Source organism: Salvelinus namaycush, chromosome 5 (assembly GCF_016432855.1).
Source record: "Salvelinus namaycush isolate Seneca chromosome 5, SaNama_1.0, whole genome shotgun sequence".
Lineage (NCBI taxonomy): Eukaryota > Metazoa > Chordata > Actinopteri > Salmoniformes > Salmonidae > Salvelinus > Salvelinus namaycush.
The window spans coordinates 17,289,139-17,313,634 of NC_052311.1; the positions used below are offsets into that span (position 1 = coordinate 17,289,139).

Sequence of the window (24,496 nt, forward strand, 5' to 3'; positions counted from 1 at the left end):
TGTGAATGCCGCCACCTACTGTGTTCAATCACTTTACATTTGTGATATGTAAAGGGGGGGGGGAAATTGCACACCAACCAACCATACACCTATATACCGCTATTTCATAAAAAATCTCAAAACATCTTATAACTCTTCTTGCATTAAAATCTCATACACCCAGGTACTTCACTGCACCCAGGTACTTCACTGCAGCTGCCACTGCAGCTGCCACCTACACTCATAAAAAAAAACACTACCCCATTCCACTACTTTGACTCTATTTTCTCCTGCACCATGCCTATGGCCTGGAAGGATAGGGCACCCCCACTCAACACACCCTGTAACTCTTCAGAAGTCAAATCACCCAAATACTTCTCTGCAGCTGCCACCGCCAACATCTATTTTCTGTGATTTATGTTCCATTTCTGCAATACAGTTGATAACCATTGGTATGAAAGCTAAGAAGCCAACCTTACTGAAGCTCAAAACACTCAATGGCCTCTCCCGCTGTACTGACACAAATCTACTACTCACTGGGATCACAGTTGCCAGGTCAAGCAAATATTTCTAGCCCAATGACCACTCAAGACCTGCCCAAAAGGCTTGAAAACTAGCCCAATTAATTTTTTCACAGCAAGAGAGGAGGCCATATTTGTACAATAAAACTTTTTCCTATAACATTATCGAGCCAACTAAGAAGAAATATCATAGTAACTTGTAACGACGTTAGAAGCAAAATGTAGGTTTCCTCAAAATAATAATTATTGCAAGATATGACGTGACGTAATAAAGGAATTTGAATATGTGGCAAGAGAAAAGATAATTGCTCTCATTAAACTCACCAGATCATTTGCACAAGGGGGTATGGTATATGGCCAATATACCAAGGGCTGTTCTTAAGCATGACGCAACTCGGAGTGCCTGGATACAGCTGTTAGCCGTGGTATGTTGGCCATATACCGCAAACCCCGGGGGTGCCTTATTGCTAATATAAACTGGTTAGCAACGTAATTACAACAGTAAAAAGTAATATTTTGTCATACCCCTGGTATATGGTCTGTTATAAACTGGGTGGTTCGAACCCTGAATGCTGATTGGCTGACAGCCGTAGTATATCAGACCGTATACCACAGATATGACAAAACATTTATTTTTACTGCTCTAATTACGTTGGTAACCAGTTTATCATAGTAATAATGTCCCTCAGGGGTTTGTGAGATATGGCCAATATACTAAGGCTAAGGGCTGTACATAGGCACTTTGCGTTGCATCGTGACTAATAACAGCCCTTAGCCGTGGTATATTGGCCATATACCTCACCCCCTCGGGCATTATTGCTTAAATATACCACGGCAATCAGCATTCAGGGCTCGAACCAGGTTTATAATTGTAAATAAATCCTCTTTGCACATGTGCATAACTGTAGATACACCCGACAGATCTCAATCTATGAGCAAGAAAAACATGGATGAACTGAATTTTTTTTATGTTAGGCTATTTTCTGGCAATTTTGCTGTTATTATGTGCCAAATGTTAAGACTACAAATGGCCCATTTGCGAGATTGATGTATCATTCCAATAGGTATAGGCTACAGACTAAAATCTTGGTTTATGATTGTAATTAAGTTTTGCCATGGTTTGCTTTGATAAAAGTAGGTATACTATAGCCCCTGATAGGCCTACATCTCATTTCAGATAGTCTACAGTAGCCTAGACATGATGTAGGCAAGATGTAAACTGAACGATTTAGCAGCTTGCTTAGTTCAAATTAAAATACTAATTTATTCAACATGAATAGCGAGTTGATGAAGAGGTAAGAAGTGCTTGTGTTTATCAATAGCCTGCTTGGATAGGGTACTGAGAATGGGGTAATAATTTCAATCACTGAATTAAATATTAATAATATGTATATGAACTGAATATACTTGTCAACAACAGCCAGTGTTACTTTTTAGAATTTGTTTTACCTGTAGCCTAATCTGACAACTGTTACCGTCAATCTGATGCGCTCTATTAACTGATCGGCAATTGCGATAGCTTTGAAAATGTCAAATTTAATTAACTAAACATGTCCATTAGTAATTGCATAGTAACACAATGCTACAACAACAATAAACTGAAGTTATAGGCTATATTTATTAAATTAGTTTGCCAGCTCCAGGTAGGCTACACAAGTGCCACAAATTGATTTGCAATGACTACAGTGATATCGTAATTTCAACATATCTATTGTATCAAATGGTAGCCTACAAGGGCATACACATTAAGGCTACTTGATGGCCAACAGAGGCAAATGTATAATTCTTCACATTTAGCCTAATGTCAGTCTCATTGAGGCCTTTTCCCCATAAAAAGAACCACGCGAGGGAGTACCATAACTTCAAATTTCCATTCGGGCAGCCCCCGAGACCGAATAACTGAACATGCATAAAGCACTTCGCTTGATACCGTTTTCTTTCAAATTAAGCAGTCGACATTAGAATGCAGTTTAAACCACCTCCGAGCGAATTTATGTAATGAGCTCTAGTGCGCCCAACGTCTTTTTCCAGTGCTTTGTCTCCATTATTTCTTGATGTGCATCAGTTCTAGTGTATTAATGTTTTATAGAAGATGGGTTGGAAATAGGTGTCTCCATAATGACAATATACCCTACCTACAACTGGTAAAAAGTTATATATATATACATAATGTAATGACCTGACTAGATCATAAAAGAACAACTGTCCAGACAGAGGATTGAGTTTACGAATGGACGGTTTATTAAACCAACTTTACACCGGCTACTGTTTGGCCGTAGCCCACGCCAAATAAATGAAAGATAACCCACAAGCCAATCGTGACCTTCTCTTGTGAAGCCCAGACGTAAAAGAGAGAGAACAAAGGCTAAACCTGGTCTTAACTTCCAATGCTCCATCCCCCTGGACAACCCCCCTCCACGCCACTCCGCCAACCGCCAGGATGCCCGGCATCAGAACATTCCAGGCATTCCCGTGATTGGCAGATAGCAGGTTGATTGACATGTCGGACCCCGCGAACACTGGGTACTGGTAGGTACAACACAACCATCTACTAGCCTAACACATAACACACAGCTGTCTGTGCGGGTCGCTATATATATATATAGATAGATATTTAAGATAAATGGCATGGCGGCCGGGGTGCAATTTAGAAGTAGCCCAAAAACCCGCGACAAAAACATTTTCACCCGCTACATCGTTTTCAAAGTAGCCCAAACGCAGGTTAACCGCGAACAAGGAAACACTGACTGGGATCATCTCAGGGTTCTTCACCCACTTCCGGGTTCGGAAGTCATGTGACTCACTTATAATTGACAGTTCATCTCTGTGGCGGTGTGATAAAAAGCACACCAAAAAAAGCTAAAGATTATGTCTTATGTCAACTTAAACTGTGTTGAATATATAAAATTCCAGTTATGTTGATGCAAACCAGATTCAAAGCCATGGTACAAACTTACATGGATGACATAACTCGTCATATAACATTTTATTTTATATAGCCTTACATTGAAATTAGACTTTGACACATCATACATGGTTTTTATTTTGAAATTGAGCACCACAATATTGTATGTAGGAAGTTCTTCTTGCTTTCATCACAATTTTTTCAGCAAAATGTTTCACCTAAGAATGAGCAGATGAGATGATGTACACCAGGTGTGTCAAACTCATTCCATGGAGGGCCTAGTGTCTGCAGGTTTTTGTTTTTTCCTTTCAATTAAGCCCTAGACAACCAGGTGTGGGGAGTTCCTTACTAATCGGTGACCTTAATTCATCAATGAAGTACAAGGGGGGAGCTAAAACCCACAGCCACTCGGCCCCCGTGGAGATTGACACCTGTGATGTTTTGCGAGACACCAGATTGTTTTTGACAGCAATTTCAGAAACCTGTGCAGACACGCTTATGATAACCTTATCAATCACTTACAACAGTCTGGGCCTTTTGATCATACTCCTATTTCCTGTTTATTAGAAACCTTTCATTTTGACAAAGAGACCGCTAAAACCCAGAGCAATGACACACCACCCTATGTCATTCTTTGTGCCCTTTTGAACTTTAATGTTCTATTTTCTACGGATCACAAGGTTATGTATGATCAAGGTTATGTGTGAAATGTAAATGATTGGATAGTTTTGCAAATACATATATAACAATATTTATTTATTTATTTATGTACAACATTCAAATGACTTCCCATATAAACTGACATTAGAAAAGCAGGGCACACAATTATCTTTGCCAGTAATTGGGTGTTGCTTCATGTTAGGATAATGAGAAATGGCTGAAGACTACCGAGTGAGCGATTTCCCTGATGCTTGCCTAATGATGGTCTCTAAACACAAAAGGATGTAGACAACTGTTACTTAAAGGGGTACAAATGCTTGTCTCTTTAGTGGAACCCTGTAAGGTATGCCCATTGTACCTTTAGTTATAGGTACATAATTGTACCCTCGCAGTTCATACCATTAAGAGCCAATAGTATACTTTAGGGCAGTGGTTCTCAACTTGGGGTACTAAAATGCAGATGAGAGGGTACTTCAGGAGTACTCCAGCCAGAGTAAAATTCATTTGGTGGTACAGTAACCAAAAAAGTTTGGGAACCACTGCCTCAGGGGATGAAACATGGTTGTTGCATTCAATGGCTTTCAGTCCTGTAGCCTTCACCAAGTGCCTAAGTTAATATTTTATCATAGAAATTAAACTTTTTATGACAATACATTACATATATCATAAATCCATACTTTGACAGTCTAATTTTATCCCAACACAGTGGTCTGAAATCAGTAAATTACATTATGCTGGCTTGCAAAGTGATATTCATTTCTGTTTGAAGTGAGGAAATCCCAAAATGTGAACTTTTAATCACCCACAACCTGCATTTAGCATGACTGCCACAGTAGGAATAATTTTAAATGAGACTATGTAAACCATTTAAACAGGAACAACTATCTCACTAACGGGTGCAATAATTACTAATAGATTAGGTTAGTAATTTAAAAAATAATGTTTTTTGTCTTTGTGTAACATAAGATCAATCTATCAATCAATCAATGTACATGCAAAAACACACAATGTGCATCTAAAAACAAACATGTTGAAAATCAAAAAAAACAACTAGCAATACAGCATGCTGGGAAATATGCTAATGAAGGGTGTGGTTTTGCACCCCAGGTAACAATACTGTACCCTAACCATACCCTTTTTTCTGAGAGTGTAAGACAAAGGGTAAGACAAATACAATAAACAACATATTTCTAAAGAGTCTCTGTGCTTAAAAGGGGCCTTGATCAGAACAGTGATACATGTTGTTCCACCATGTTGTCTGGGATAGGATGAACAACCCATTAGAACAAGAAAATGGTTTCAGTCACATATAAAGCATTTGAGGATGCTGACTGGCCACTGATTGCTATTGGAGAAAAAACATTTGTAGTGCCCTCTGAACAAGCAGAGATAGGCCCCAGTTGCTTTGACAGAGTCCCCTGAATTGTGTCTATGACGATGGGCCCATCACGTCAAAACCATTAAGACTGAGACTGGGTGACATGACGATGTATCGATCCCATAGTGATGGATGGTCGAGTAAGATATAAAAGTGAAGTTCCCAGTCAAGGTAAAGTAGTGCAGTCCAGAGCCACCTAAGCTATTGTCATCATGCTGTCCTTAGCACTGTTCTACATTTGAGCTGTTATTTGCACTGCTCTACCACTGTATCCAGACACAAGCTTGGAACCCCAAGAAGGTAGGCAAGAGAATCTGTGGTGTCTTTGAATTCTTTTGATCTGACCATGTCTATGATGTTCTATTTTAGGGCATGTCTAGCTGAACCTTCCTCATGAGACATACTGTAAGATGTCTCATCTTTTCTTGGTGTCATTTATAGTGTTTATATTTCTGGTATTCATTCTTAGATCCCTATGCATAATGTTGTGAGGGCAATGTTGAACTCTGAAAGTCTCAGTTCATTATTGACAACCATGTCAAAAGTTTGGACAGTTACTCATTCAAGGGTTTTTCTTTATTTTTAGATCAAAACTATGAAATAACACATATAGAATCATGTAGTAACCAAAAAAGTGTTAAACAAATCAAAATATATTTTATATTTGAGATTCTTCAAAGTAGCCACATTTTGCCTTGATGACAGCTTTGCACACTCTTGGCATTCTCTCAACCAGCTTCTTCAAGAATGCTTTTCCAACAGTCTTGAAGGAGTTCCCACATATGCTGAACACTTGTTAGCTGCTTTTCTCAATTCAAATCAAATCATCAAATCAAATTTTATTTGTCACATACACATGGTTAGCAGATGTTAATGCAAGTGTAGCGAAATGCTTGTGCTTCTAGTTCCGACAATGCAGTAATAACCAACAAGTAATCTAACCTAACAATTCCACAACTACTACCTTATACACACAAGTGTAAAGGGATAAAGAATATGTACATAAAGATATATGAATACGGCATAGGCAAGATGCAGTAGATGGTATAGAGTACAGTATATACATATGAGATGAGTAATGTAGGGTATATAAACATAAAGTGGCATAGTTTAAAGTGGCTAGTGATACATGTATTACATAAAGATGGCAAGATGCAGTAGATGATATAGAGTACAGTATATACATATACATATGAGATGAGTAATGTAGGGTATGTAAACATTATATTAAGTGGCATTGTTTAAAGTGGCATACCACAATCACCTGACCTCAATTTGGTTGAGGTCAGGTGATTGTGGAGGCCAGGTCATCTGATGCAGCACTCCATCACTCTCCTTCTTGGTCAAATAGCCCTTACACAGCCTGGAGGTGTGTTGGGCATGGTCCTGTTGAAAAACAAATGATAGACCCACTAAGTGCAAACCAGATGGGATGGCGTATCGCTGCAGAATGCTGTGGTAGCCATGCTGGTTAAGTGTGCCTTGAATTCTAAATAAATCACAGACAGTGTCACCAGCAAAGCACCATCACAATTCCTCCTCCATGCTTCACGGTGGGAACCACACATGCGGAGATCATCTGTTCATCTACTCTGCGTCTCACAAAGACACGGCGGTTGGAACCAAAAATCTCAAATTTGGACTTATCAGTCCAAAGGACAGATTTCCACCGGTCTAATGTCCATTGCTTGTGTGTCTTGGCCCAAGCAAGTCTCTTCTTTTTATTGGTGTCCTTTAGTAGTGGTTTCTTTGCAGCAATTCGACCATGAAGGCCTGATTCATGCAGTCTCCTCTGAACAGTTGATGTTGAGATGTGTCTGTTACTTGAACTCTGTGAAGCATTTATTTGGGCTGCAGTTTCTGAGGCTGGTAACTCTAATGAACTTATCCTCTGCAGCAGAGGTAACTCCGGGTCTTCCTTTCCTGTGGTGGTCCTCATGAGAGCAAGTTTCATCATAGCACTTGATGGTTTTTGCGACTGCACTTGAAGAAACTTTCAAAGTTCTTGAAATCTTCTGGATTGACTGACCTTCATGTCTTAAAGTAATGATGGACTGTTGTTTCTCTTTGCTTATTTGAGCTGTTCTTGCCATAATATGGACTTGGTCTTTTACCAAATAGGGCTATCTTCTGTATACCTCCCCTACCTTGTAACAACACAACTGATTGGCTCAAACACATTAAGAAGGAAAGACATTCCACAAATTAACTTTTAACAAGGCACACCTGTTAATTGAAATGCATTCCAGGTGACTACCTCATGAAGCTGGTTGAGAGAATGCCAAGAGTGTGCAAAGCTGTCATCAAGGCTGTCACGCCCTGACCGTAGATTGCTTTGTATGTTTCTATTTTTAGTTTGGTCAGGGTGTGATGTGGGTGGGTATTCTATGTTGTAGGTCTAGGTTTTCTGTTTCTATGTATTTGGCCTGGTATGGTTCTCAATCAGAGGCAGCTGTCTATCGTTGTCTCTGATTGAGAGCCATACTTAGATATCCTGTTTTCCCACTTGTGTTTGTGGGTGGTTATTTTCTGGTTAGTGTTTGTTGCACCTGTCAGAACTGTTCGTTGGTCGTTTTTTTGTTTGTGTATTCATTTTTGATTAAAAGTATTATGGATACGTACCACGCTGCACTTTGGTCCTCCTCTCCTTCTCCCGACGACTTTCGTTATAAAGGCAAAGGGTGGCTATAAGAAGACTCTCAAATATAAAATATATTTTGATTTGTTTAACACTTTTTTGTTTACTACATAATTTCATGTGTGTTATTTCATAGTTTTGATGTCTTCACTATTATTCTACAATAAAGAAAAACCCTTGAATGAGTAGGTGTTCTAAAACTTTTGACCAGTAGCGTAGGTCTAACACATCAGTCGGAATTGCAATACAAGATATATAAAATCGCCGTGTCTCTTCACAGTCTCTTTGTGTAGTAAGGTGTCCTTTTATCTGTTTTTTTTAACTGGTTATTTTGCTAGCTTGAGTTACCTGGGGTGTCAGAGTTCCATGTAATCATGGCTCTATTTAAAACTGTGCATTTCCCAGCCTCTGTTCTGGATCTTGGGACTGTGAAGAGACCTCTGGTTACATGTCTTGTGTTGTACCGATGCCTGTCCGAACTGTGTGCCAACTGCTTGAACAGACAGTTCGGTACCTTCATCACATCAATACCTCTCACAAAGACCAATAGTGATGCAGACAATCTCTCCTCAACTTTGAGCCAGGAGGGACTGACATGCATGTTACTGACACTGTCCCTCTGTGTATATCTAAGTGCGATACGTTCTGGACCAACTGCAATTGTCCTATGTCTTTCTTTGCAGCACATGACCACACAGCTGGGCAGTAGTCCAGTCTGGTCGACACGGATGTCAAGAAGGCAGAGCAATGCCCAATCATGGACAAACCTTTTCCCATTTTAGCAACCATTGAGTATGTTTTGACAATGAAAGCTTGCCATCTAGGGTTACACCCAGCAGTTTAGTCTCCTCAACTTGCTCAATAGCCACATTATTCAATAATAGATCTAAACGAGGTTTAGCATTGAGCGAGTGATTTGTCCCAAAATTATGCTTTAAGTTTTTGAGATATTTAGCACCAGCCTATTGCAAGTTACCCATTCTAAAACTGACTGGAGCTCTATGTTAAGTGTCTCATTTATTTATTTTACGGTTGCAGCCGACATGCATACTGTTGAGTCGTCAGCGTACATAGACACATTTTTTGGTTACTACATGATTCCATGTATGTTATTTCATATTTTTGATGTCTTCACTATTATTCTACAACGTAGAAAATAGTAAAAATAAAGAAAAACCCTTGAATGAATATGTGTCCAAACTTTTGTCTGATACTGTGGGTCTACCATAGATGACAAATGGGGATAGATTTTCCTCTGAGAACATTGAAGGCAATAGCTATTTTGACAGTTAACTTCAGTCGGAGCCTGGATTTTTAACACCAGTTTTGAGTTACATGACATTGGGTTTACTGGAACTTTCAGCAATGGTGTGAATCTCAGTACTGAGATAATACTGTTTGATTATTGAGAGCTGTTTGTTCTGAGCAGTGTTGATCCAGCAGTTGGTTGCAGAGGTGGAGGATGGAGAGAACACTGAACTGACTGACCAAAGAGAGGTGAAGAATCTCTACCCTCTTCTGCTGCAGCTCGATGGAGTCAGGGATACATGGAATAAAGCAGGTGAGGAGAACATGTGAATGTTCTGAAATCCCATGACTCTTTGTCATATGCAGAGGAGTTAGTCAAAAGGACAGTTGGTTTTATTCTAAGCAGCTAGTCACCCATATAACGTGATGAGGTCTATCTTTACTGGGTTTATTTTCTCAATTGTCCTTCAGGAGCTAAAGATTCTGTGCAGCAGGATAAATTTGTCAACATGGTAAGTGTGCTAGACATTTCTATTGACTGTGTGATACAAAAGAACCCTCTGGTGAACCTGTTCTATTCTATTAGATTCTAAATGGATCAATGTGTAATAAAATATATTCTGTCTGTTTTTTTAGGTTGATGATCTGAAGGTGGTGGTGTTGAAGCTCGCTGCAGCCGACAAGCTTCGCTCTCAGGGCTTCCTTCGATCTGAGCAGACCTTGTCGAAAACTAACAAGAGAGGTGAGTAAAAACAACGTTATCCTGGACCAACTCTGTCGCAACACCTTTCCTTATGTGTTCCTTATGCTCATAGTAAGAGCAGGTGTTTGCTGAGGACAATTGAAAGCACAGTATCACGTCAACAACTTAAGAAAATACCATATATATGCTGGCATATTTACAATGCAATAAAGTGTTTGGTAAGGATGTTTAACTAAGGACTGTCTCGTCGAAGGTGAGATGGAGTAACTACCCATTGGGCACACACTGGTTGAAGCAATGTTGTTTATTGAACTAACGTGGAATAGACGTTGAAATAACGTCTGTGCCCGGTGGGTATAGCCTGGCAGGATACAAACAGTAGATGATGTAACATGATAGGACTCATGAAGGCAGAATTGATGCACAGAATCTTGACATGTGTCTATCTTTGTCGCTTTCTTCCCTGGATAGCATGCTTCTGGAAATACTGTGTGACAAACTAGAAGCTGTGCGGTGAAGGAGGATAAGAGACGTTTCGACGATGCCTGGACAATAACACCTTATCTTGCCACCCTCGCCCCAAGCTGTGTCCCTTATTACATATTAAACGTACATCCCCAACACAATGTTTATACTTATAACCCTAGACTAAATTATTTATATTTTTAAATCTGGTTGAAAAGGGCCTTGCGTTGAGACTGGCTGACAATGAAATGAAATATATCGTGTGGATTGAACGGAACAACTTTGTTTTTGAGAGACCAACACTGTGTAAGATTGCATATCAATTTCTATACAAATACACAACGTACATGCCTCGAACTAATGCTTGGAAGCAGAATGAAGTCAACAACATTAAACACTAAAATTAGACGTCAACTATATTTCAGTTGACTAATTTAGAAATGCACAGTAAATACACAGTTTGTGTAATCATACCACATAAATCACTGACTGCATATACTGTATATGGGATGCTTTGAAATGATCAGCAAACACACACACACACACACACACACATACACACACACACACACACACTTATTTACATGCTAATTGACTGTAGTCTTGTTGGTGAGAGCTTAATATTCTGAGTGGTAATGGTAACCATCAACAATAGGTTTTGTATCACTAGTTTCAATCACACATAAACATAATTAGAATACACTCATATATTCTTATAGTATGGGTGTACAGGTCATAAACAACATGTAAGAAATATATATTTACACTATGGACAAAGAAACTCACTAAATTAGATAAACAGTCAAATTGTACACTTGGCCTATTTAGTGTGGCATATAATGAAATTTGCCAGTGTAATTACATGAAATAAATAGTCTGTACTTGTCTTCATACATAGACCTTAGTTACTGTAGCAGCCTACTATTACACACTCTGTAAAACATATGGCATTGTCGTTCATCTTGTGCATGCCCTATAGTGCTAAATTAACATAATGCACATTAAGCAGGAGGGGTCTCTTTGTGAACTTTGATTTCTAGAATGCCTATCTGCATCCTCATGCAGGAATTTATAAATGTTGATTTTTAAACAGTTGACATGAGATATTTCAATAATGATTGCTGGCCCCTCCCAAAATTCCTTCATGTTTTGTGAATGGGTTACCATTTCCATGGTAACAGTAAAAGAGGAAATGTTGTGTAATAGTTGTGTAATGGTTGTGTAATTGTTGGCTAAAGATTGGTTATAGGTTTACAGCCTCTTATTGGCTACGTCCAGGTAAGCCTTCTCGATCTCAATGTTGGCAGGGCAGGTCTGACTGAACTCCTCCCTCTCGTAGGCATTGTTCAGGTACCTCCATACACCAGTGAACTGGACCGGGATGTCAAAGTCACAGTACTTCTTGGCAGCAATCTATCAAATAAAACCAAACCAAATAAAACCAAACCAAAACAGTTGAATTGTGAGACACTATAAACAATAATAGTCATATTACACTATTAAAGTAATGGAGAATATGTGCGGAGAATGTTCCCAATGGTTCAAAATGGAGTTATACTTCTCCTAGGATTTTTAAAAGTTTATTTAAATTGAAACTTTATTTAACTAAGCAAATCAGTTAAGAACAAATTCTTATTTACAATGACTGCCTACCAGGGAACAGTGAGTTAACTACCTTGTTCAGATTTTTACACTGTCAGCTCGGAGATTCGATCTAGCAACCTTTCAGTTACTGGCCCAACGCTCTAACCACTAGGCTACCTGCCACCCCAAAATTATTAGAAAGTAAGGATTAGAAAGTAAGGATGGGCCCTGTCATTGCATATGTTGTGTACTATAGTCATAAGACATGCCTAATACCAGAAAATAATCAAATTAATATTTCAAACCGTTTATGTCATATGCCTATTTGTCTCACCTTGATGACATGCAGCTTGGGCAGCAGGTTGCAGTCTGCCAGGGTGAGATGGTTGCCATCCAGGAACTTCCTCTTGGAGACAAGGATGTTTTCTCTGGAGTTTTGGTTAATCTCTTCAGGGACGGGGGAGGTCAGGTAGAGATCCAGACGCTTGAACTCCCGCAGCAGCGCCTTCTCATGGACTATGAATTTCGAGAGACACAGGCATGTATGTCAGACAGGTCTGGAGCTTTGGAGATATTCCTTATGGATAAAATTCCTTATGGCCCTAAAATTCACATCAAACCAGCATTTCATTAAGGCATACGCCATTGCCAGTGTGCTTTAATAACTGAATCATGGGCATTGTTGGAATTCCATTAGTATATTTAATTGTCATATTTTCCATTGCCTCATAAGACATGGTCTAATCTAAAACATGAATGTGGACTGACTGAAACTTTACTTACAAGTACTGTTGGCTGGGCTGTTCTTGATGAAAGCTGAAAACTTGGCGAAAATGTCAGCGCCCACGTCAAAGGACTCTTTGCTGAGTGGGCTAAGGTGTGGATACCTGAATGGAGTGGGACGAGAGGAGTATGAGTTTGTTTGAAGAAGGTTAGTGCCATTCACTTTTTCTTTAATATAATAATACTTTACCTGGGAGGGGCCAATGTCTGTTCCAGAAACTCCTCGATCTTGATAAAGTCCGTCTTGAGGGTGCCGTTGTACAGGAGGAACGGAGGGTTGGTCCCAGGTGCCAAATCCTTCAGCTCTGCTGGTTTTCTAGAGTGTACCAGGGCAGGGTTGGGTGGAGAGGTGGGCAAAGGGCAGGAAAAAAGAAAGGGAGTAGACATGGTCATATATGGGATCATTCCAGCTTTATATCAATAGATACCATGCTTAATCATTCATTGACACAGTCACAACGAACACAAAGGTTATCAAGCCATGATTCTAGCAATCTATGATTCAGTAAGTAAAACACACTGGCATGGGAGTGGCTACTCAATCACTCAATTATCAGCATCCTTTCAACGTTTCCTGATCCTATTTGCTCACTGGTAATGGGCCTGAGAAATTCACACAAGAAAGGGGATAGATTAAGAAAAGGTGTTTGTTCAATTCTACACAGAGCTCTTTCTCCTTTCTGCAAATGTTTTAGCCTTTCAAGCCCCGCCCTCTATCACCTCTCTGTATCACACCCCATTAAACAGTTTGGTTTCTGAAAAACATCCTTGTTCTTGCTGAACTCTTTATAGAGCCCTGTGTGAGGGGACCTTTAAACAGATGAACAGGAATTGGAAGGGCGGGAGGCCAGGGAGGCGGGGGCTTACTTTCTCATGTCGACGGTTGTCACGGTGAACTTGACTCCTTTTAGCCACAGGACCATGAAGAGCCTCTGGCAGAAGGGGCAGTTGCCCATGTTCTCTCCATCGTGTCCAGCCTGAAAGACAAGCAGCATTATTTTTTGAGTTTAGGTTTAGTTATAGCCTGTTGCCAAATCTGTTTGTGCTGTCTTGCCAACTCCTAGGGTCATTGTCACACCAAACAATGACCATAGTAGTTGGCAAAACAATATTAACACATCTGGGACGAGACTAGTTTAGTGGTAGTTTATTTCACAGACAGTAATATACGATAACTCCTCAAACACAGAAGACTCATGGTCACACATAAGATAGGGAGCCCTATTCAAATTCCAATGGTTGATGTTGACATTGTCCATGTTATCCATTACAGTAAGTCCTGATCTCCTGCCTTATCATGCAATTCATATTAATCTCATGACCAAAGACACAAATACACACACTTGTAGTGTTGGGACTGGCTGGGTTATTTTAGGAACTGCTACTTGAGAGGAAAAGCAGGCATTGAGTTGGAGATGAAGCTTACAGAAATTGACATGGGCTCTCCTCAGTGCCCACCTATTGCACAGAGTCTGATAGGGTAGTGTGTGTGTCTGTGTGTGTGTGTGTGTGTGTGTTTCAAATATGTACCATTATGTACTGTACGTAGATACAGTCCATATCTACTTATTTGCAGTCTTATTTAAGTTTTGAGAATGTGCATATGTGTGTTAGAGGATGTGTGTGTGTCAGTGTGTGTGTGTGTGCCTGCCTCAGCGGCGGGCCAGGCGTTCCTAGTGTGCTGCCTGCTCCTCCAGGGCATGTGGTGATAAGGTGGCCTCCAGTGTCTGGTGTCATTACACAGTGATAAAGGCCACCCTCACTCTCACTGACCCACACACACACACACACACACACAACCCTCTCAGAGTGCTGTTAAGTGAACATGAAATCTTTGTGTTTACCCATCCCGAACACAACACTACAAGCGTTGAGCCATTCTGTGAAATAGAGGCTATGGCTGAAGTGGCTGAAGCTTTACATTACATCTTGTACATTTCATTAGCTTTCACATGAAACAATTTTGCGGTATGTTTTTCTGTATTACAATCATCACACCATTTACATCTTTTCACATATTGTTGAAATTAAATTCATAGACTGTATGTTAGAATTAATACAAATTATTATTTTCTTATTCTAAACTAAAGGACGAACACAATACTGACCTTTATGAAGAGTTCAATAGTCGGGTCTTGGTCGGAGTTCTGTCGCTGAGCCATTCTTTTCAAAAGCTGTTCTGTGTTGTGCAAAGTTCAGAAATGCTTCTCCAACAAGTGTCCTCAGGTCTCAGCAAAACAAACCTGTTAACTCTGAAGACTCCAAGTCCACGGAAGTAAAACGTCACTCTTCCCTTGAGTCTTCTATATATCTCCGTGCTCTAGTGTGCTGGTTTATATATGGATCTTAGGAGGCAGTGTAAGACCCTTGTAGCTGGGACGTTTTGTTTGTGGGCTCCTTGAGGCTATCACTCTGAACACACTTTAAACGTAGGAGGAGGGGGAGGGCCCTGAGGATGGGCGTGGTCCTCTCTCATATAAACACAGTGCCAAGCTCTCTCTATGAGGAGAGCCTAAAATAGGTCCTAGTACTTGTCAGTTAATAATGGTTAATCAAACAATGTAGAAATATAGTTTCACCATGTGACATAAAACCATCATATCCCCCTATAATGCCAACCGTAGCACCATATTGAATACAGTGTTTTCATGATCTGTCACACTAATAACAGTGTACACTTTGAAGTTTTTGTCTCTCCCTATACAAAGCATGTACTGTGTTGGAATACACTGGGAACCAGTAACACCTTATTTGGAAATGTTTTGATAACTGGTACTGTATGTCAACAAAGACAACGTGTTGTGCTCATGAGTTAACTCTCACTAGATTCTTTGTTTTCACATAGATTTTCTGAGGAGGATATTTTGTGACGAGACGCATGAGACACAAATTAACATGACATATTTTTTATGCTGTGTTAGGGATAGGATTTCTGAAAAAAAAAAAAAATTTGCCCAAAATGTCCCATAACCTTTACACGGTTAGTTGCCTAAATATAAAACTAACATCTACCAACATCAACACAGCTGTATTCCCTCCCTGGAAAAATGTGGGATAAAGCGTTTATTCAATTACATTTAGAATATGTCAGGAATGCATGATACCTGGCCAGGCAGTAGATACTGGCCAGCATGATTTTAGTGAAACCACATGGGTGTTTGTGGGAAATGTTGGTGCTTGGTGAGTCACAGGTCAGGGTCATGATGGGAGAACCCCCAGCCTACATCCCCTGGGTGAGGGCATGGAGCAGATGAGTGGCAGGAACTGTAAGGAAACGGAAAGGGTTTAACAAAAATCCGTAAATAGCCACAAGCTTATGATCTAAGGAAGATGATTTGGTCGAGTCCTTAGCCCAGGGGTGTCAAACTCATTCCACGGAGGGCCGAGTGTCTGCAGGTTTTTGGTTTTTCCTTTCAATAAAGCCCTAGACAACCAGGTGTGGGGAGTTCCTAACTAATTAGTGATGTTAATTCATCAATCAAGTACAAGGGAGGAGCGAAAACCCGCAGACACTCGGCCCCCCGTGGAATGAGTTTGACACCTGTGCCTTAGCCCATCGAATAAAGCAATGATCTAGTGATTATCTGTGAGGACATAGGTACATTTGAATGAGCCAGTCAGCACTTTATCAACGATCATCCATTATAATGCAGTTATCATAAACATGTACAAACTTCTTTATGTCTGATTGTCAGTGTCACGCCCTGACCATAGTTTGCTTTGTATGTTTATATGTTTTGTTTGGTCAGGGTGTGATCTGAGTGGGCATTCTATGTTGTATGTCTAGTTTGTCTGTTTCTGTGTTTGGCCTGATATGGTTCTCAATCAGAGGCAGGTGTTAGTCATTGTCTCTGATTGGGAACCATATTTAGGTAGCCTGTTTTGTCATTGTGGGTTGTGGGTGATTGTCTGTGTAGTGTTTTTGTGTCAGCACTATTATTCATTAGCTTCACGTTAGTTGTTTGTTATTTTTGTATAGTTTCGTTAAGTGTTCTCTGTGTTAATAAATATCAAGAGGAACACTTACCACGCTGCATATTGGTCCTCCGATCCTTCAAACTTCTCCTCCTCAGATGAGGAGGACGACGAGCGTGACAGTCAATCATAATGACGAAATGACAGCCATTTCGAGTCAATTGAAAATACTTTAAAATGGCCCATACAAGTTTATAACAAATAAAGCATTAAAACTGCAGACTTTATATCGACATTATATTGTAGAGGTGAATTCAGTACAGGTGCATCAAAGCTTGAACCGAGAGACTGAGAAACAGTTCAACATCAACAGTGAAGAGGAGACTCCGGGATGCTACCTTCTAGGCAGTTCCTCTGTCCAGTGTCTGTGTTCTTTTGCCCATCTTAATCTTTTATTTTTATTGGTCAGTCTGAGATATGGCTTTTTCTTTGCAACTCTGCCTAGAAGGCCAGCATCCCGAAGCAGCCTCTTCACTGTTGACGTTGAGACTGGTGTTTTGCGGGTACTACTTAATGAAGCTGCCAGTTGAGGACTTGTGAGGCGTCTGTTTCTCAAACTAAACACTCTAATGTACTTGTCCTCTTGCTCAGTTGTACACCGGGGCCTCACACTCCTCTTTCTATTCTGGTTAGAGCCAGTTTGCTCTGTTCTGTGACAGGAGTAGTACACAGCCTTGTACGAGAATGTTTTTTTTTACCCCCTTTTTCATGGTATCCAATTGGTAGTAGTTACAGTCTTGTCTCATCGCTGCAACTTACATACGGACTCGGGAGAGGCGAAGGTCGGGAGCCATGCGTCCTCCGAAACACAACCCAACCTTGCCGCACTGCTTCTTGACACAACGCACATCCAATCCGGAAGCCAGCCGCACCAATGTGTCCGAGGAAACACCGTACACCTGGTGACCTGGTCAGCGTGCACTGCGCTCGGCCCGCCACTGGAGTCGCTAGTGCGCGACGAGACAAGGATATCCCTGCCGGGCAAACCCTCCCTAACCCGGACGACGCTGAGCCAATTGTGCGTCGCCCCATGGACCTCCCAGTCGCGGCTGGCTGCGACAGAGCCTGGGCTCGAACCCAGAATCTCTGGTGGCACAGCTAGCACTGCGATGCAGTGCCTTAGATCACTGCGCCACCCGGAAGGCGAGCTTCAGTTTCTTGGCAATTTCTCGCATGGAATAGCCTTCATTTCTCTGAACAAGAATAGACTGACGAGTTTCAGAAGAAAGGTCTTTGTTTCTGGCCATTTTGAGCCTGTAATTGAACCCACAAATGCTGATTCTCCAGATACTCAACTAGTCTAAAGAAGGCCAGTTTTATTGCTTCTTTAATCAGAACAACAGTTTCCAGCTGTGCTAACATAATTGCAAAAGGGTTTTCTATTGATCAATTAGCCTTTCAAAATGATAAACTTGGATTAGCTAACACAATGTGCAATTGGAACACAGGAGTGATGGTTGCTGATAATGGGCCCCTGTACGCCTATGTAGATATTCCATGAAAAATCTGCCGTTTCCAGCTACAATAGTCATTTACAACATTAACAATGTCTACACTGTATTTCTGATCAATTTGATGTTATTTTAATGGACAAAAAACGTCCTTTTCTTTCAAAAACAAGGACATTTTGAAGTGACCCCAAACTTTTGAACGGTAGTGTACCTTATACCATCTGTTGCACCTTGCCTATGCTGCTCGGCCATCGCTCATCCATATATTTATATCTACATATTCTTATTCCATCCCTTTAGATTTGTGTGTATTAGGTAGTTGTTGGGGAGTTGTAAGATTACTTGTGAGATATTACTGCAATGTAGGAACTGCTAACCATGTGTATGTGACCAATAAAATTGGTTTTGATTTGATTTAATTTGAGTGTCCCGAGTTTATATTTACTATGTTACATCTAGTCTATGACACCAGGCTGCTATTAACATAGTCCAAAGTATTTGGTCCCATATTCATAGCATACAATCTACAAATTTGTTGGATGCATTGGAATGAATTGTGAATATTTATGAGTGAGAAAGTTACAGACGCACAAATAGCATACCCCACAAGACGTTCTAACCTCTCGCCATTACAATAACAGGGGAGGTTAGCCTTTTGAAGGGTATGATATTTATGCCTCTGTAACGTTCTCATTCATCGTTTCTTTAAAGTGCATTTAAAGTTTGATTTGATTTAGTCCTATTTTTTTACTTCGATTTTTGGTTGAGATGGAGACGTGAATCAAACATATCAATTATTAATTTGTAGACAAACTGAAATTAAAGTCAGACTAAGTCAGTGGCACAAAATATACATCTCCTTCCAACGTTGATATTTGGTTGCGTTGACAACCAAACACAATTCAACATCACTTTTGCAATACAGTAAATAGCCTATTAACTTGTCGACAAAGTAACAAAGGATCTCCAACTAAACCAAAAATAAACATTCATGCATAGGATTAAGCTAGTGGCTCAGATGGATCTATCCAAGCAGTAGATCTACTTTAAATGAATAATATTTGCTTGTGTTGTAAACCTAACACAATTCAATATGACTTTTTTTAATACAGTAAATAGCCTAAAGTTAAGACTATCTTACAAACTAATGTAACAGTCTTTATTCAACCTGAAAATGAGTAACTCATCCATGACCACATTTTGAGGTTAATGTAACTAGAAATGCTTTCTTATGTAATCATAGAAAGCGTGTATGTTCAAGATGGCATGTAAAGGTCGCAGGTCTGTGGGGATCTTCACAATATAAATATCTGTGCAGACTCTTGAACAGCAATGATCAATCGCGCAATGTACTGTTAATGTAATATCAAATGCAATCCAGGTCATTTGGTTGTGTTATTAGATTCAGCACAGTAATAACACATTAACTTGTTGTATAAATACAAAATATCTGACATTGTATTCCCATTTGAACTTTGTTGTGCTTTTAAATGGTTGAAAGTGTTGTGATAATACATTTACAGTAGGTGACAACTAAACCAAAAATCTTACATGGTTTTTCCATTGGAATTTGGGTGTTCTTTTGGATGGTGGAAAGCATAGTGATATCACATTGGGATGTCAACTGACTTTTGACTGTCTTTTTAAATGGGTGAATAAAGATTGAAATCTCATCAACGTCTCAATCAGAAATTACCCACATTTTCACGTTTGAAGTAGTTGGAGTTGGTTATCACGGCCCTCATCTCTTACACACGCTCTTCTCACCCCTCCCAGTACTCCCATTAAGTAGTGATGTCCGGTATTCTACAGTCTACCCAGCTCCACAATACAATCAAAGAAAAAAGGGTTTCCGAAGAACCCTTTTAGGTTCTAGATAGCATCTTTTTTTCTAAGTGTGTAGTAGACATAGTGGGAGTTCCCTAGAGGACTTAATCATCGAATTGACACTCCTTGGGAGGTGTTCTGGATTTCAGTGGTATGTATGCAGGATCACTTGTCATGTTAAAAGAACTCAATCATAAAGTGGTAAGGGAAAGGGTGGAAATGTGGGATGAGTAGGGTTTCTCAATAGGATCAGCAGTGATGTGTATCTACCCAAGCCCTTATGAATTCCATTTGAATTACTGGATCAGTCCATTACAGTAGGAATGTCCAAGAGTGTGACTCCTCTTGGTCTTGTTTGACCTCTAGAGACATGGAGGGAGTTTGTGTTTGGGAGGGTTGATAATTAAACACTTGAGTGCCATTCAGAAATGTGATGACCTACACCATAAACAACTAGCTATCTGCTCTTATCCAAGACAGTCAACTCTCACTGATAACACTGTGCCATTCCTCACTCCACTTGGTGAAATGGTAAACCTACATACTGAGTTTCCTAGTTATATTTATCAATGTTTGGTTGCTATGACAACTGCGCTGAGTGGTGCTGATAGCTCAGTTGAAACAGGGTAGGTTTGGTTACCATGCGGGTCACATCTATTGAACATACAGGTATGCATTTAAGTCGCTTTGAATAGACCTGTCTACTAAAAGACAATATTTATTAATGAGTTTTGCAGGAACACAACTGTTATTCAATATATTACTTATTATTTACTTTCATCCCTTTTTACTTTTAGACAGCTGACACGCAACTTTTCTTCAGGTAATGTACTTTTCCGAGTTCATCTTTTTATTTCACCAGCAAAAGAAAAGGGGAAACAGCAGGTAAGTCACAAACATATGGAGCAATGAAATCAGTATTAACAAAAACATTGTGAGAATGACCTGTGAGATCTGAAGTGTTACTGAAAATGCAGAGCTAGCTGGAAATGTGTTACTTGCCATTGACCTCCCTCTTCCCTTTCCTCAGAGCAAAGGAAAAGGAAAGGCCTATCTCAGGAAGATAGATGAGTCATATCTCTATTACAGTTTTCCCCAAATGTTTACACACTAAAACTGGCCCATGAGGCACACTGACACAAACCTGTAACTCATTTAGCAGAACCAGACACCAAATCTGCAGTACTACTGGCACGTTTTGCCTTACTCTCAGATTGCAATTCTATAACAAACACTTGGCAAAACACAACACAAACTCAAATCTCATGTGTGCAAATGAAAAGCAACACTGTTCAACAAGCTAAGCTCAAATACCAATTGATCACTTTCTCTCTTCACATGTGCAAACACTAATTGCTTAAATGTTCACTTTGCAATCAGACGTTTGGTATGGATAAAAAGTCCACCGGGGAGTACTCCGGTGTTTGGAGAACAAAGCACAGTAAAGACTGTAGATTCCACTACATACTGTAAGGGGAATCAAAGTCAATGTTTCATGTATGAAATTGGGAGCTATACTATTTTGTAACATGTTTACCTTGTGTACTGTATTACTGTAGTGTTTATTGTACTGTATGCTATTTTGTTTTTGTAGAACTGAAAGACGACCATCACGTGGTGGTAGAACACGTCTATTTACAGATGAACAGGAGGCTGCCATTGTGAAATCCAACAACAGATTATTGAAAACACTGCAATCTTCCATAACATCAGTGATCTTATCAACCATAGCCCGATTCCTTAAGAAACCCCATTCCGTAAAATTGATCTAACATAAAGTACAGTACTACAAATACAGTAGCATATGCAAAATATATTTACTGTATGTTTGCATTTTTACTGTATGTGTGCTTACAGTATGCTGTTTGACATGTATTGATAAATGTTGAAATATAAAACCACATTTATTGCATTTGTGTTCCTTTCTTGTTTGAGTACAGACAAACAATATACAGTATTACAACAAAATCTTAGTCTTTACACTGAAATAGGTTCTGATAGTAGTGTTTTGAATATGTCTCATTAGTGTGATCTCGGTTGCCACTAAGTTAGATTCATTTGACGTGTGTATGTGTGTCTCATTTGTACGCAGAGTTACGTTTAGAGCAAGGAGAACATGATTTTGATTGCTGTGTTTCTTTTTACAAGATGTCTTTGGAGTTGGGGAAATTGGCTAACTGTTTTGTGTTTTGTGCTTAGAGTTTTGAGTACCTGAGATGTAGTTTCAGCAAACGTGTTAACAATTGGGATTAACAATTGGGAAAAACTGTGAACACACAGCAGCTGGAAATAAAAACGACCGCTTTGTGTTCATTCCAAATAGCACCCTATTACCTATATAATGCACTACTTTTGACCAGGACCCATTAAAAGTAGTGCACTATGAAGGGATTAGGGTGCCATTTGGGATGTAGTTAACCTCTTTATCTCTTTGAACAAGACCCTCCATGTTGACCAGTGGGGGGTCCCCCCCTCTGCTAGGGGTCTTGATTCGGTCACTACCCACACAGGGTCAAGACACGTTCACACTAAACAAACAAGGTATTCCTGTGAACCCAATATCTGTGTCTTGAGTTCAATTATCTTCACCTCGATAACTTTGTCTCTGTGGGGGGTTCTTATAAACAGTATGGTTCTAACACCTTGGATGGTAGGTGGTAAACACACAAAGGAGAGCATGGACAAAAATTCATGCACACACACAAACACACACAAGCATGCACACACACACACACAAACAGTCGTATAAAACGCACGCACGAACACACACCTATGGACACCCCCCCCTCATCGATCACTTACCTAACCTGCTGCTCCCCCTATGGACATCCCCACCACACCCCCCAACATAACTCACCTACTGCACCCCCTATGGACACTCCCCCTCAACGATAACGTACCTTACCTGCTGCTCCCCCTATGGACATCCCCACCACACCCCCCAACATAACTCACCTACTGCACCCCCTATGGACACTCCCCCTCAACAATAACATACCTTACCTGCTGCTCCCCCCCCACCCCAACAACATGAATCACTGTTGTAGTTGTTAATATGTATATTATACGTTTTTTATACCCCCCAATGGTCACTTAGTCCTGCATGTTGGAGCTAGGAGCCTAAGATTTTCATTGTATCCTGCAATCACACCTGCAATCCTGTAGATGTGACTATTAAACAGTCTGAATCAACCCTGTAGATGTGACTATTAAACAGTCTGAATCAACCCTGTAGATGTGACTATTAAACAGTCTGAATCAACCCTGTAGATGTGACTATTAAACAGTCTGAATCAACCCTGTAGATGTGACTATTAAACAGTCTGAATCATCCCTGTAGATGTGACTATTAAACACGCTGAATCAATCCTGTAGATGTGACTATTAAACAGTCTGAATCAACCCTGTAGATGTGACTATTAAACAGTCTGAATCAACCCTGTAGATGTGACTATTAAACAGTCTGAATCATCCCTGTAGATGTGACTATTAAACAGTCTGAATCAATCCTGTAGATGTGACTATTAAACAGTCTGAATCAATCCTGTAGATGTGACTATTAAACACACTGAATCTGAACACACACAGAAGCTGTCAGATGTTATTTTTGACGGTGAACAGGGTTAAGACAACGTATCATCACCACAACATCCTAACCACTCGCTCATGGTCAGTAAACGTCCTAACCACTCACACACGGTCAGTAACAGCCAAGCAGCATCTCATAGTGGTTAACCCCCCTGGTGGTCTGTAATGTAGGATGGGCACCATGACCAGCCCATGGAGCTTCTGGAGGTCCTGCTGGTCTCTGTCCCTCTTCCTTATCCTGGCTCTGAACACACACAGAGCATGGTCCGCTCCACATTGCTCCGGTGAGTGCAGTGTTCTTGACCTTTGTTATTGCTGTTGTAGAGAAAGAGTGTGAGGGTGGGGGGGGGGGGGGGGGGGGCGCTGGTATGGCTCCCTCAGCACTACATGCTCTGTAGAGAGGAAGCGTCCACAAGACACTGGCCGCATCCCAAATGGCACCCTGTTCGCAATGTAATGCTTTACTTTTGACTAGGGCCAATAGGGCTTTAGCCAAAGTGATGCACTTTATAGGGAATCGGGTGCCATTTGGGACGCAACCTGACGCAGCATTCCTTGATTTATTTCCTGGACATCCCTGGCCAAAAAATAGCTGTTAGACAAGAGTCAGGGTTAGAGCACCCTGTCCTCCTAATTGACAAAAATGTATTTAGGCCAGGACACTCCTGAAAAAGAGAATTCAAATCTCAATGAGCCCTTCCTGGTTAAATAAAGGTTAAATAAAAACAACATAAATAAATTAGAATAGTCATTAGAATTCAAAAAATATTACAATTCTTGTTAAATTCTCC

The 24,496-nt window shown here is 40.2% G+C and overlaps 1 protein-coding gene across 1 annotated transcript; it reads right to left on the reverse strand.

Annotated features, from left to right (window-relative positions):
- Window positions 1–10,321: 10,321 nt before the first annotated feature.
- On the reverse strand, window positions 10,322–15,270 carry LOC120048014 (chloride intracellular channel protein 2-like). The gene is made up of 6 exons (XM_038993681.1): window positions 14,973–15,270; window positions 13,732–13,841; window positions 13,055–13,180; window positions 12,865–12,968; window positions 12,416–12,597; window positions 10,322–11,910 (listed from the first exon to the last, which is right to left on the reverse strand). The coding sequence occupies exons 1-6, from the start codon at window positions 15,024–15,026 to the stop codon at window positions 11,749–11,751; spliced, it is 738 nt and encodes a 245-aa protein (XP_038849609.1). The 5' UTR covers window positions 15,027–15,270; the 3' UTR covers window positions 10,322–11,748.
- Between the last annotated feature and the right edge of the window lie 9,226 nt (window positions 15,271–24,496).

Excerpts from the sequence above, each read along its gene's own strand:
- LOC120048014 (XM_038993681.1), bottom strand. The coding sequence starts at position 15,026 with ATGGCTCAGCGACAGAACTCCGACCAAGACCCGACTATTGAACTCTTC. Across the intron at positions 13,842-14,972 it reads CTATTGAACTCTTCATAAAG|GCTGGACACGATGGAGAGAA; the intron begins GTCAGTATTGTG and ends CTTGTCTTTCAG. Across the intron at positions 11,911-12,415 it reads CCAAGCTGCATGTCATCAAG|ATTGCTGCCAAGAAGTACTG; the intron begins GTGAGACAAATA and ends TTTATTTGATAG.